The sequence below is a fragment of the Caretta caretta genome, chromosome 3 (genome assembly GCF_965140235.1).
Source record: "Caretta caretta isolate rCarCar2 chromosome 3, rCarCar1.hap1, whole genome shotgun sequence".
NCBI lineage: Eukaryota > Metazoa > Chordata > Testudines > Cheloniidae > Caretta > Caretta caretta.
In genome coordinates, this window is record NC_134208.1 from 100139813 (window position 1) to 100152113 (window position 12301).

The window sequence follows — 12301 nt, forward strand, 5'->3', positions numbered from 1 at the left end:
TCTGCTGGCAAAACCCCCAGTCTGTACACAGCTATGCCAATACTAGGGTGCTTCTGTCAGCATAGCTAGCGCCATTCAAGGAGGTTGAATTGTTATGCTAACAGAAAAACTCCTTTTATTAGCATAAGTTGCATTTACACAAGGGGGTTCTGCCAATATAGCTAAACCAATGAAGGTATACCAGGAAAGCATTTATTGTGTAGACAAGGCCTATGATAAGACAGAGGATTCCATCTGTTTGTCATTGAGCAACTTTCCTTTGCATTGGAGGTGGTGCAACACCTACCTAATAATTGCATTGCCTGCCAATTCTCTGTACCTATATTAATTTGAATGTTTTGCATTGTGGAATCTTAGGTCAGATTTAAAGCTTTGAACACAACAAACTTACATATGTGAGTTTTAGCTACATCCTTTTTGAGTCTCCATTTCAGTTTGGACAATAGGAACTCCATCAATGGGAGTATAGACCCTTTAAAACCTTTTGGTGCACTTTATGGTTATAGTACAGTGTTCTTTGTGTAAGTAACAGAGACTGTCATATAGTTAATAAGGGCATTTGTCATATTTAAAAGGTTTAATGTAAGTTAATAAAACCTGAACACCTTGTTTTCCCCAGAGGAGGACAGCAAGCTAAGGACTCTGCTAAGAAGGAAGAGTGTGAAGAAGAGGAGACAGAAAATGAGCTGTCAACTTTAAATGAAACTAGAGGTAACATAGAAGTATTTTTATCTCTGGCACTAAGATCTTCAATATAAAAGCTAAATTATTTGTGTGCTACTACTTTGTGATTCAGTTTATAGGTCAAATTCACTGTTGACATAAGGAGGCACAATTCCATTGACTTCAGTGAGTTGTGCCCTTTTATGCCAGCAGCATATTTGACACCTGTGTTTTTTGTCTTCTTGTGGTCAGGGAAGACTGTGCCTAGCACTTTATCACAGCTGTCAAAATGAGCTCTGAATTGAATACGGGCATACAAAGTCTCATTTTAAGATTATTTTTCTCCACTGAGTTTGCAAATAGCCGATTACCCATGCTGAGTTGTATAAGTGTAAAATATATCCACCAAAAAAATATACTCCACCAAAAAAATTACACTGAAAGAATATTAAGGATGCAAAGTGAAGCACTTCAGAATCAGGGTTCACCAAAGTTAAGGTTCCCCACACAGTCTCAAAGGGACCTAAGAGAAGGAAATGGGCACCTAATTCTCATTGGCTTTCAATTGAAGTTGGGCCCCAAATCCAGTTATGCCCCTTTGAAAATTCCAGTCATAGTCCTTACTTGCATGATTACTTAACATTATTTCATATCTCATCCAATTGGTAGGTTGGACAGTGCACCAGGAATGAGGCAGCTGTTCATTTTTTATTTCTGTTCTCATTGTTCAGAGTGTGTACATGAAATAAGGCAGTGTTTTTTGGACACCGCCTCAGTTACTATACATCCCCCTCCATCGATTCTGACCTTGCACCAGCTTTACACTGGTACAATTCCATTTACTTCAGTAAAGTTACTGCTGATTTACACTGGTAGAAGTCAGAAAAGAAGTCATCCTATCCATTGAGGACCTAAATGTTAAATTACTTCAATAGATTTACTCTGGATTATACAGTAGCAATCGTACAAAACGGATTACAGGCCAAAAGAAGATAGGTATTGACTCCATGGGGGCTTTGGGGCTGGAGCACCCATGGGGGAAAAATGGTGGGTGCTAAGCACCCACTGACAGCCCCATATCAGCTCCCCCCAGCGCCTCCTGCCTGCCGTGGGCCCCGCAGATCAGCGCCACCCCCTTCATCCCTGTGCCTCCCACCCACCGGGATCAGCTGTTTTGTGGTGGGCAGGAGGTTCTAGAGGGGAGGGGAGAGAAGCAAGGAGGCAGAACTGGGCAGGAAGAGGTGGGACAGAGGTGGGGCCTTGGCAGAAGGGGTGGATTGGGGGTGGGGCCTGGGCAGAGCCAGGAGTCAAGCACCCCCTGGCACTTTGGAAAGTCAGCACCTTGGAAGACACAAATCTGCAGGACTACAGTCTCATTCACTCCACACCACAACTTTAGTCACTGTTTGCTGTCTAAACTGCTCGTTCTCAAATATCATGTGGAAAGAGGCAGTTAGTGTGAATTAGCAAGGGTCAGCCTTAGCTTATCAAATGAAAGGGTGTCTTTTCCATCAGCTTAAAGAAATAAAGACAATGTCTGCTCCATCATAAAAAACTGAGATGCTCTTAAAAAAAAATACTGATTTCTGAAATATTTTCATAGTGTTGCGCTCTTAGAGGTGCAGTAAAGAACTCGCAGCTTAGGGGCGGGGGAGCCAAGTTGACATTAAGCCACTTTTGCACTTCAGGGCCCATGCATTAATGTAGACAGCCCTACGGATGTATCTAAATTATAGCAGCCCCACAGGGTTCCCCTCTGGGCTGCTGTATTGCCCAGAATCTCCACAGTGTTGATGCTGAAACCCTTCTCCTGACATGCATGCCCCTTTTGTATCCAGTGGCATGCCTCCTGCCCCAGAGCTTGCAATTGGAGTCCTTGGACAGGCAGCCTTATGGCAGTCTGCCATAATACCTGTGTGGAGGAATCCTCCCGTGGCCAGAGCTAGGGATTTTAGAGTGGTGTGAAGGCTCTGGAGCAGCAATGAGGATCTTGCCAATAATGTATTTGCATTTGCAGCACCATGCTAATTAATGCTTAAATCCCAAATCAAGATCTTAAATAAAGGTGGTTTGGTAATTAATTATTGCTAGACTAATTGGCAGAGCACAAGACAGAACCCATATTACTGATCTTTTTCTGAGTCCTTGGTTAATTTCAACAAAGTGAAACAAAGGGGCTTGACAGGGTCTGAATTTATTTTCTAACTAACTAAGACTCTTCAAAAAATGTCATTAAATGTGTTAGTGGCCAAGGACTGAATTTTAAACCACAGAAATTACATCACTGCTTCATGATAACTACTTTTCACCTATGCTTATTTCTTGCTATTACTGTTTGTTGGACTGAAACTCATTTACTTACATGTTCATATTTTCAAAAGTGTAGCTCCTTTGTTGTTGGGGTTTTGTTCTGGCCTGAGCCCAGAAGTCTGCACAGCAATGAAACAGCCCTGCAGCCTGAGACCCTGCAAGTGCAAGTCAGCTGGCACAGACCAGACCTGGGGTTTTGTTTGCTGGATAGACATAGCCTGAGGATTCCACTGCTAGAGCTGTGTGGAGGGTGTAAGTTCTGTTTTGCAAAAGGATTCTGAGATTTCACAATTTGGCTTCATTCTGAAGTGGTGCGAACACAAAAATTTTAAAAGTAGCTGTGAAGGAAAATTGGGGGGGGAGTAATTTAAGGTCATGCTATATGTTTTGTTTTAATTTTGACTTTTTTATTATATATATAATATAAATTAATCATTCAAAGTGGAAAGTCCGTTTAAAAAATGGAAACATTTTGTTCCGGAAATGTTGAAATGGGACATTTTTACATTGAACTTTTTTTTCTGTTTTTTTTTTCCCTAAAGAAAATGCCAACAAAATCTACCTGAGTTTGCAAAGTACTTCATTTTTGACAGAACTGCATGTTCCAGTGGAATATGGTTCTGTGGAAGTTTCTATGACCAGCTCTACTTACCACTTTGGATAATTTTCTATAGAGGATTCTGCAGAATTAGATTTGTAAAGTGAAGACACGATTACTTAACCTCTATATTTAATTACTTAATCTATTCTTCACCTTCTTCTTTTATTTGTATGATGATGTGGCATTATTTACTAAAAAATGCCCAGATAGGGAGTAGGTATCTGTGTGTTATAACGACACTTCTCGATGGAGTAACAGGGGTATGTGAGTTTGTGCTGACCTAGAAACTGAAATCTCAACCTATAATAAAACTAGAGCCCCAATCTCCAGAATCTGATATTTCTTTTTATTAACAAAATTATGTTTCAAACCCTCATGGTTGTAGAGCGAACCAGAGTGTAAACTGACCGAATGCCATCTGCCTGCTTCTGCAGAAATCCTGAAACAGTAGCTCTGAGAGGTGTGACCTACACCGCTCTTCTCAACCAGAGCCCGGTGGACTCTGCAGTTCTCTGGCTGTGTAATCTGGCATTTTCCCAAACTGCTGTGGAATTCACCATTTTGCTGCAGCCAGGCACCCAGCGTGTTGTTTACTTTCTCTACTCTGCCATGATGACACCTGCCTACAGCAGCCTGTATTCTCCAGCTTTCCCCACAAGAGGCAGTTAATTTGATTGCAGCACATGCTCCCTGCACTGTTCCATGGAGCTAGTCAGCAGGGGGCTGAGAAACAAGAACTGGAATCCAAGGAATGGAGGGGACAGAAGTGTAGGCTAGCTAGCTAGGTGACCCAGAGAACAATGCAACAGCTGAGACTAGATGAGTTTGTCCTCTACACATTCTGTACGTTCACCACTTGTTCTAGATTTTCATCTCTCTCATCCTACTTTTGATGATTCTTAGTCACTCAGTTGGAGGACTGGTTACCAAATCACCTGGCAAGAGTTTGTGACTGAATCTTCCTTTTCCCCAAATTTCTCAGCTTTGAACAATTCCCTTACAAGGCAAGTTTGTCATAATATTTCTTACCAACTTAAAATAAAAGCTAGTAAAAACACTGCATAAAAGCAGAATGTGTATACTGTGGATACAGGGCTCAAAATAGATGTCTTATTGACCACTAGATTACAGACAGCTAGAGATACTGGGCGTAATTCAGAGGTGAGTCTGCCTAAGGAACACTAGAGGGAATGTAAATTTGAGTCTACACCCTCAAAGTGCATGTTACAGCACTTTAGACTCCCTTAGGTTTAGGGCTTCTCTTCATGGTAAATGGAACCAAAATAACTACATTGGTTGCAATTCACACCTTCAGTTAGGTTGGTTCCAACACTGTGTAGACAAATTCTACCTTACCTGGATTTACACTGACTAGTATGTAATTTACACTTACTGTCACTTATAAGTGTGGCCCACAGAGTCTGAGTGCAAGGGGAATCCAAGCTAGTTTATTTTATATGCCAAGGGATTTGGGGAAAAGTCTGTAGCAATCAGGCCATCTTCAGCCTCCGTGGTGTGTGAGGTACATCTTAAATTCAAACACTGATAAGGGAATTTGAATATAAGAGAAATAAAACAGCAGCAAATCTATGGGCCACTCCCAGTAAAACTCAACCTCTAACAAAACAAACTTTTCATTTGTGTTGTTTTTCTCTGCCTGCATTAAACTATAAACTTTGCAAGGAAAGGATCTAGTTTTCTAAGGATTTGTAAAGAGCTATAATACATGTGTACACACACACACACATACAAACACACAAAACTACATTAAAAACCTTAAGGTTGCAATGTCAGCCATTGTCCCAGCGTCTGGGTTAGGAGAGGCAATGCACTGTGGCAGTCACACTGCTGTGGTACATCAAGGGAAATGAAGTCCAGCAGGGGAGCCCAGCCCAGAGAGAATAGGAACAGGAAGCACCTGAACCACAACTCCCATGAGGCACAGTGTCAGCATTTTAAAATCAATCATTAGTTTTCACTTGTTCACTTTTTCAACACACAAGAAAAAATTCATGGAAAACAGGCATTTTTCATGAAAAAATTAATAGTGTTGAACATTTTCTATCCACTGTTCCTGACAGAAATTTGGGTTTTCAATCAGCTCTACTGCTCAGTATAGAGGAAATGTTTGGAGATTTTGGCAGCAAGCATCTATGAGCTTCACTGAGCTTGTGCAAATGGCAATTTTCAGAGTCTTACCACTCTGTAAAATGGGGGTGTGTTTTCATGGAGACCACAAAAGGCACCTAACTTTAGCACTCTCCCCCTACCAAATCTCAGGTTCCAGCTCCAAAGCCTGGGGGCACTACAGTGCTGGGAAGAATGGTTGGGGGGAGGGGATTAGCATTAGCAAAACTACCTTTTTCCCCTGTCCTCTGTTTTAGGAACAGCTGAACTGTTTCTGCTGAAACTTTCTGAAACAGCAGACTTTCAGCATAGAAAAAATTCAGCTGGAACAGTTAAAGTTATAAGCTACTGAAAACAGGCTTTTAATGGGAAGTTTTAGGCAACCTTAATTATCAATGTTGATCTCGCTCTCTTGTTCAGTACAGGTGGTGGTACTGGGAACTCAGCTTTGGAATACTGGAAGAGTCTTAGTTTTGGAGCATGAGTCGATAGAGAATAGTGTAACAACAATGTGAATAACAGAAATATCAGTCAGGAAAGGTGAAAATAGGCTGGAGAGACGATGAAAGATTGCACAGTGTAAGGGAGAATAGTATGCAGAGTGGTAAAGACAAGTGATTACAAAACAGTGTTTAGAGAGGAGGACTGGCGGTATAGTTCACTGTGTGCTACCTTCATTCAAAAAATAATTCTAAATTAGTTTTCCTCAGCAATTGGGAAGTGTTTGGTACCTGAGTTTTTAGCAAGTTTGTTCCCTCTAAAAAATGAAAAGGAGGACTTGTGGCACCTGAGAGACTAACCAATTTATTTGAGCATGAGCTTTCGTGAGCTACAGCTCACTTCATCGGATGCATACCGTGGAAACTGCAGCAGACTTTATATACACACAGAGAATATGAAACAATACCTCCTCCCACCCCACTGTCCTGCTGGTAATAGCTTATCTAAAGTGATCATCAAGTTGGGCCATTTCCAGCACAAATCCAGGTTTTCTCACCCTCCACCCCCCCACACAAATTCACTCTCCTGCTGGTGATAGCCCATCCAAAGTGACAACTCTCTACACAATGTGCATGATGATCAAGTTGGGCCATTTCCTGCACAAATCCAGGTTCTCTCACCCCCTCACCCCCCTCCCAAAAACCACACACACAAACTCACTATCCTGCTGGTAATAGCTCATCCAAAGTGACCACTCTCCCTACAATGTGCATGATAATCAAGGTGGGCCATTTCCAGCACAAATCCAGGTTTTCTCACCCCCCCACCCCCATACACACACAAACTCACTCTCCTGCTGGTAATAGCTCATCCAAACTGACCACTCTCCAAGTTTAAATCCAAGTTAAACCAGAACATCTGGGGGGGGGGGGTAGGAAAAAACAAAAGGAAATAGGCTACCTTGCACAATGACTTAGCCACTCCCAGTCTCTATTTAAGCCTAAATTAATAGTATCCAATTTGCAAATGAATTCCAATTCAGCAGTTTCTCGCTGGAGTCTGGATTTGAAGTTTTTTTGTTTTAAGATAGCGACCTTCATGTCTGTGATTGCGTGACCAGAGAGATTGAAGTGTTCTCCGACTGGTTTATGAATGTTATAATTCTTGACGTCTGATTTGTGTCCATTTATTCTTTTACGTAGAGACTGTCCAGTTTGACCAATGTAAATGGCAGAGGGGCATTGCTGGCACATGATGGCATATATCACATTGGTGGATGTGCAGGTGAACGAGCCTCTGATAGTGTGGCTGATGTTATTAGGCCCTGTGATGGTGTCCCCTGAATAGATATGTGGGCACAATTGGCAACGGGCTTTGTTGCAAGGATAAGTTCCTGGGTTAGTGGTTCTGTTGTGTGGTATGTGGTTGTTGGTGAGTATTTGCTTCAGGTTGTGGGGCTGTCTGTAGGCAAGGACTGGCCTGTCTCCCAAGACTTGTGAGAGTGTTGGGTCATCCTTTAGGATAGGTTGTAGATCCTTAATAATGCGTTGGAGGGGTTTTAGTTGGGGGCTGAAGGTGATGGCTAGTGGCGTTCTGTTATTTTCTTTGTTAGGCCTGTCCTGTAGTAGGTAACTTCTGGGAACTCTTCTGGCTCTATCAATCTGTTTCTTTACTTCTGCAGGTGGGTATTGTAGTTGTAAGAAAGCTTGACAGAGATCTTGTAGGTGTTTGTCTCTGTCTGAGGGGTTGGAGCAAATGCGCTTGTATCGCAGAGCTTGGCTGTAGACGATGGATCGTGTGGTGTGGTCAGGGTGAAAGCTGGAGGCATGCAGGTAGGAATAGCGGTCAGTAGGTTTCCGGTATAGGGTGGTGTTTATGTGGCCATTGTTTATTAGCACTGTAGTGTCCAGGAAGTGGATCTCTTGTGTGGACTGGACCAGGCTGAGGTTGGTGGTGGGATGGAAATTGTTGAAATCATGGTGGAATTCCTCAAGGGCTTCTTTTCCATGGGTCCAGATGATGAAGATGTCATCAATATAGCGCAAGTAGAGTAGGGGCTTTAGGGGACGAGAGCTGAGGAAGCGTTGTTCTAAGTCAGCCATAAAAATGTTGGCATACTGTGGGGCCATGTGGGTACCCATAGCAGTGCCGCTGATCTGAAGGTATACATTGTCCCCAAATGTAAAATAGTTATGGGTAAGGACAAAGTTCAGCCACCAGGTTAGCCGTGACATTATTGGGGATAGTGTTCTTGACGGCTTGTAGTCCATCTTTGTGTGGAATGTTGGTGTAGAGGGCTTCTACATCCATAGTGGCCAGGATGGTGTTATCAGGAAGATCACCGATGGATTGAAGTTTCCTCAGGAAGTCAGTGGTGTCTCGAAGGTAGCTGGGAGTGCTGGTAGCGTAGGGCCTGAGGAGGGAGTCTACATAGCCAGACAATGCCTGAGATGATGGGGCGCCCAGGATTTCCAGGTTTATGGATCTTGGGTAGTAGATAGAATATCCCAGGTCAGGGTTCCAGGGGTGTGTCTGTGCGGATTTGATCTTGTGCTTTTTCGGGAAGTTTCTTGAGCAAGTGCTGTAGTTGCTTTTGGTAACTCTCAGTGGGATCATAGGGTAATGGCTTGTAGAAAGTGGTGTTGGAGAGCTGCCAAGCAGCCTCTTGTTCATATTCCGACCTATTCATGATGACAACAGCACCTCCTTTGTCAGCCTTTTTGATTATGTCAGAGTTGTTTCTGAGGCTGTGGATGGCATTGCGTTCCGCATGGCTGAGGTTATGGGGCAAGTGATGCTGCTTTTCCACAATTTCAGCCCGTGCATGTCGGCAGAAGCACTCTATGTAGAAGTCCAGTCTGTTGTTTCGACCTTCAGGAGGAGTCCACCTAGAATCCCTCTTTCTGTAGTGTTGGTAGGGAGACCTCTGTGGATTAGTATGTTGTTCAGAGGTATTTTGGAAATATTCCTTGAGTCGGAGACGTCGAAAATAGGATTCTAGGTCACCACAGAACTGTATCATGTTCGTGGGAGTGGAGGGGCAGAAGGAGAGGCCCCGAGATAGAACAGCTGCTTCTGCTGGGCTGAGAGTATAGTTGGATAGGTTAACAATATTGCTAGGTGGGTTGAGGGAACCATTGCTGTGGCCCCTTGTAGCATGTAGTAGTTTAGAAAGTTTAGTGTCCTTTTTCTTTTGTAGAGAAGCAAAGTGTGTTCCCTCTGTGTTTCCAAGTAGAATGCAGATCTGGTTGAAATGAACACTGGTATCTTGATTTCAATTTAAGAATACCATCATTTGAGGCCTGCTCTCCACTCTCTCCTCCCACCCCAGGTGCAGACACACATTAATAATTGCTATACTTCTCCAGATATCACAGCATTCTGCAGCTCTGGCTAGCCTCAAAGCTGGGTTGCCTTTGAGGGAGCAAGTACTGAACTGTCCTGGTTTGAGTTATGGATGTTTAATGGAAAATGGACATGAAAAACAAACCTCCAAATGGAGGAATTAGATATGTTTTCCAAATGAAGTATATAACTAAAGAGCAGAACTGCAGGGCCTTTGCAGATATTTATTTTTCTATGAAAAACACTGAGAATAGCTGAAAATTTTTTCTTACTTAAGAGACATAAATGTGGTGTGTCATGGAAATAATAAGCCTGATTCACCAGTGCAATTTTATACCAATGCAGATCTGATTTTAATGAAATTACACCAGTATAAAACTGGAGTAACTAAGGCCTGGTCTACACATGCAGATTTGCACCAGCATAATTATTTTGGTTTGGGGTATGATTTTTTTTAAACAAAAATAGTTATACTGATGCAACCCTAGTGTGGATGCAGCTGTATCAGTATAAAGGTGTTGTATAGCAGTATAGTTTGTTCCCCCTTCCCATACAGTAATAGCTATATCAGTACAGAGCATCTTTATGCTGATATAAATGTGTCCACCCTAGGGAGATGGCAGCACTTTACACCAGTACAGGTAAAGCAGAACCATTTTTTGTGTGGAGGTACATGTGTCAATAATGATGAGGATGTTTTATCATGACTGATCTTGTTGTTCATTGAGGGATTTAATGCTTATTTGTATTTTTTTTTATAGACATAGAAGAACTCAGCAGCCAGAAGCCTCTTCCTCAGCCAGTTTTCGTGTCTTCCAAGTTCCAAATCCCATGCCTACCCTTGCGTTGGGAACAGCAGAGCAAGCTCCTTCCAAGCGTGGCTGGAATCCCTGCCAGTAAAGTTTCCAAATGGAGTACAGATGAGGTAGGTTTACTTTAGAAGGGCTCGTAGATTCAGATCACAGCCACAGCATTCTGCTTCTCTTGGTACCAGCTCCTTCAGTGTAAAGTGCACATTAGTGGGATGCTTCCACTGATTGTGTCTATTCACTGTAGAGCTATCAGAGCCCTAACTTCACTTCATAACAGGTAAATAAAGAGGCAATACTGAAGATAGCTCCTTTATGTACAAATCTATCTCTGACAGGTGAAAAATGTTTGTCTTCACTATTTATCTGCATTTGGGCAAGAGTGTTGGGGGAGAGCCTAGGTTTTTAAAAAACTTGTTGGTATGATTTGGTGGCAGGTTTCTGAATTCATACGGAGTTTACCAGGATGTGAAGAACATGGCAAGGTGTTCAAAGACGAGGTGAGTATGATAAATAAAAAGTTTGAAACGTGTTACATTTCCTATTTCCCTGCAATCTGTAATGGGCTTGCATTCTGCACTGATAGGGTACGGTTTTTACCTACAGGGTAATTATACACTTAACTTCTGTTACATTCTGTCACAGATTCCCAGGCCAAAAGGGACCATTGTGATCATCTAGTCTGACCTCTTGTATAGCAGAGGCCACAGAACTGCCCCAAAGTAGAAAAACACCCAGTCTTGATTTAAAAATGGCCAGTGATAGAGAATCCACCACAACCCTTGGTGATTGTTCCAACTCTTCCTCAGGCCAGACTTCCATGGTGATCCATGGGAATTTTGCTCTGAGTGCAGACTTCAGGATTTGGAGGTAAACTTTTTTAAAGCACTTAAGAACATTTTCAAATGTCACTTAAGTGCCTACGTGGCATATGGAAATGAGACTTAGTGTTTTTGAAAAAATTGCTCTTGGTCTCTAGGAAGAGTTTTGTTAAGAAACAGAAAAGGAAACTGTTGAAAAATAAACTTAACTTCAAATTTAAAAAATAAATGTAAATGAATGAATCAAAGTGTGCTCACCTGTACAGCAGTACATCTTTGAGGTCAGTGTGAAATAAGTATTGGGTTACATGGTTTTGCATGTCATTGAATGGGCAGTAAAATATATAAAAGATAAGACTTGGAGCTTGATTTTCAGCAAAGCCTTGATGAGGTCTCCCTTTTTTTATCCTATTCTATAGTTGTGGCTGCGAATAGTTGTGGTTGTAATTTAAGTCACCTAGACAGAGCTGTGACAGAAACAGAACAGCTCTGTAATAAGTCATGTATATTATATGGGACCTGGTTGTTGGGATGTTTACTGTATGCATGTTAATTTAGTTGATTGGAGAGGGAGGAAGCAGCAGACAAAACAATGGCTCAAGTTAAGCCACCTCTTGGTAAACATTTAAGGGTTGTTAAGAGGCAATGCCCAAACTAATAAGATTATACTTTTTGGTTCCAACCATCTCCTCCTTAGCAAACTGATTTTGAAAAGCAGAAGCAAACGCTAAGAACTGGCAAGAACAAAGGAGCTCTGGCTGGATGAAAAGGGACTCTCAAGCATAGGTAGTCATTCAGGGGCCCCAGACTGACACACATACCTAATATGGGTGTCTGAAGAAGTGAGGGCTGGCTTGCCTACCGTCAAGGGGATATGTGAAAGAGAGAGAGGTGCTCTTACCATTGGTCCATTGGGAGCACCACGGACTGTGCTTCGTGTGTGGGCATGTTTACTGAATCGGGGGGTAATGCCGACCCTTTGTGAATCCCACTAGGGCTTAGACATGATTTTAGGCAGCTCAATGGTGCCAGGACTGAGGCAGTTGTGTGCCTGGCCATGGCCAAAAGTTTAGGTACCTTGGGGACTTTACCAGTGGAAACCTAGACATCCAGGGAGTTTAGGTGGCAGCTGAGCAGGGGTTTTGAGGATCTAAATTTGGACTTAGGCACCTGATTCCCTTTGT

General features: G+C 42.5%; 1 protein-coding gene across 6 annotated transcripts in view; it reads left to right on the top strand.

The window, feature by feature from the left end:
* L3MBTL3 (L3MBTL histone methyl-lysine binding protein 3) overlaps positions 1-12301 on the top strand; it is a 156962-nt gene that overhangs the window by 138210 nt on the left and 6451 nt on the right. For all 6 annotated transcript variants that reach the window (XM_075126735.1, XM_075126731.1, XM_048844597.2 and 3 more), the window contains exons 19-21: positions 620-711; positions 10249-10412; positions 10734-10796. In XM_075126735.1, the coding sequence (XP_074982836.1) occupies positions 620-711; positions 10249-10412; positions 10734-10796 (319 nt within the window). The remainder of the gene's footprint in view (positions 1-619; positions 712-10248; positions 10413-10733; positions 10797-12301) is intronic.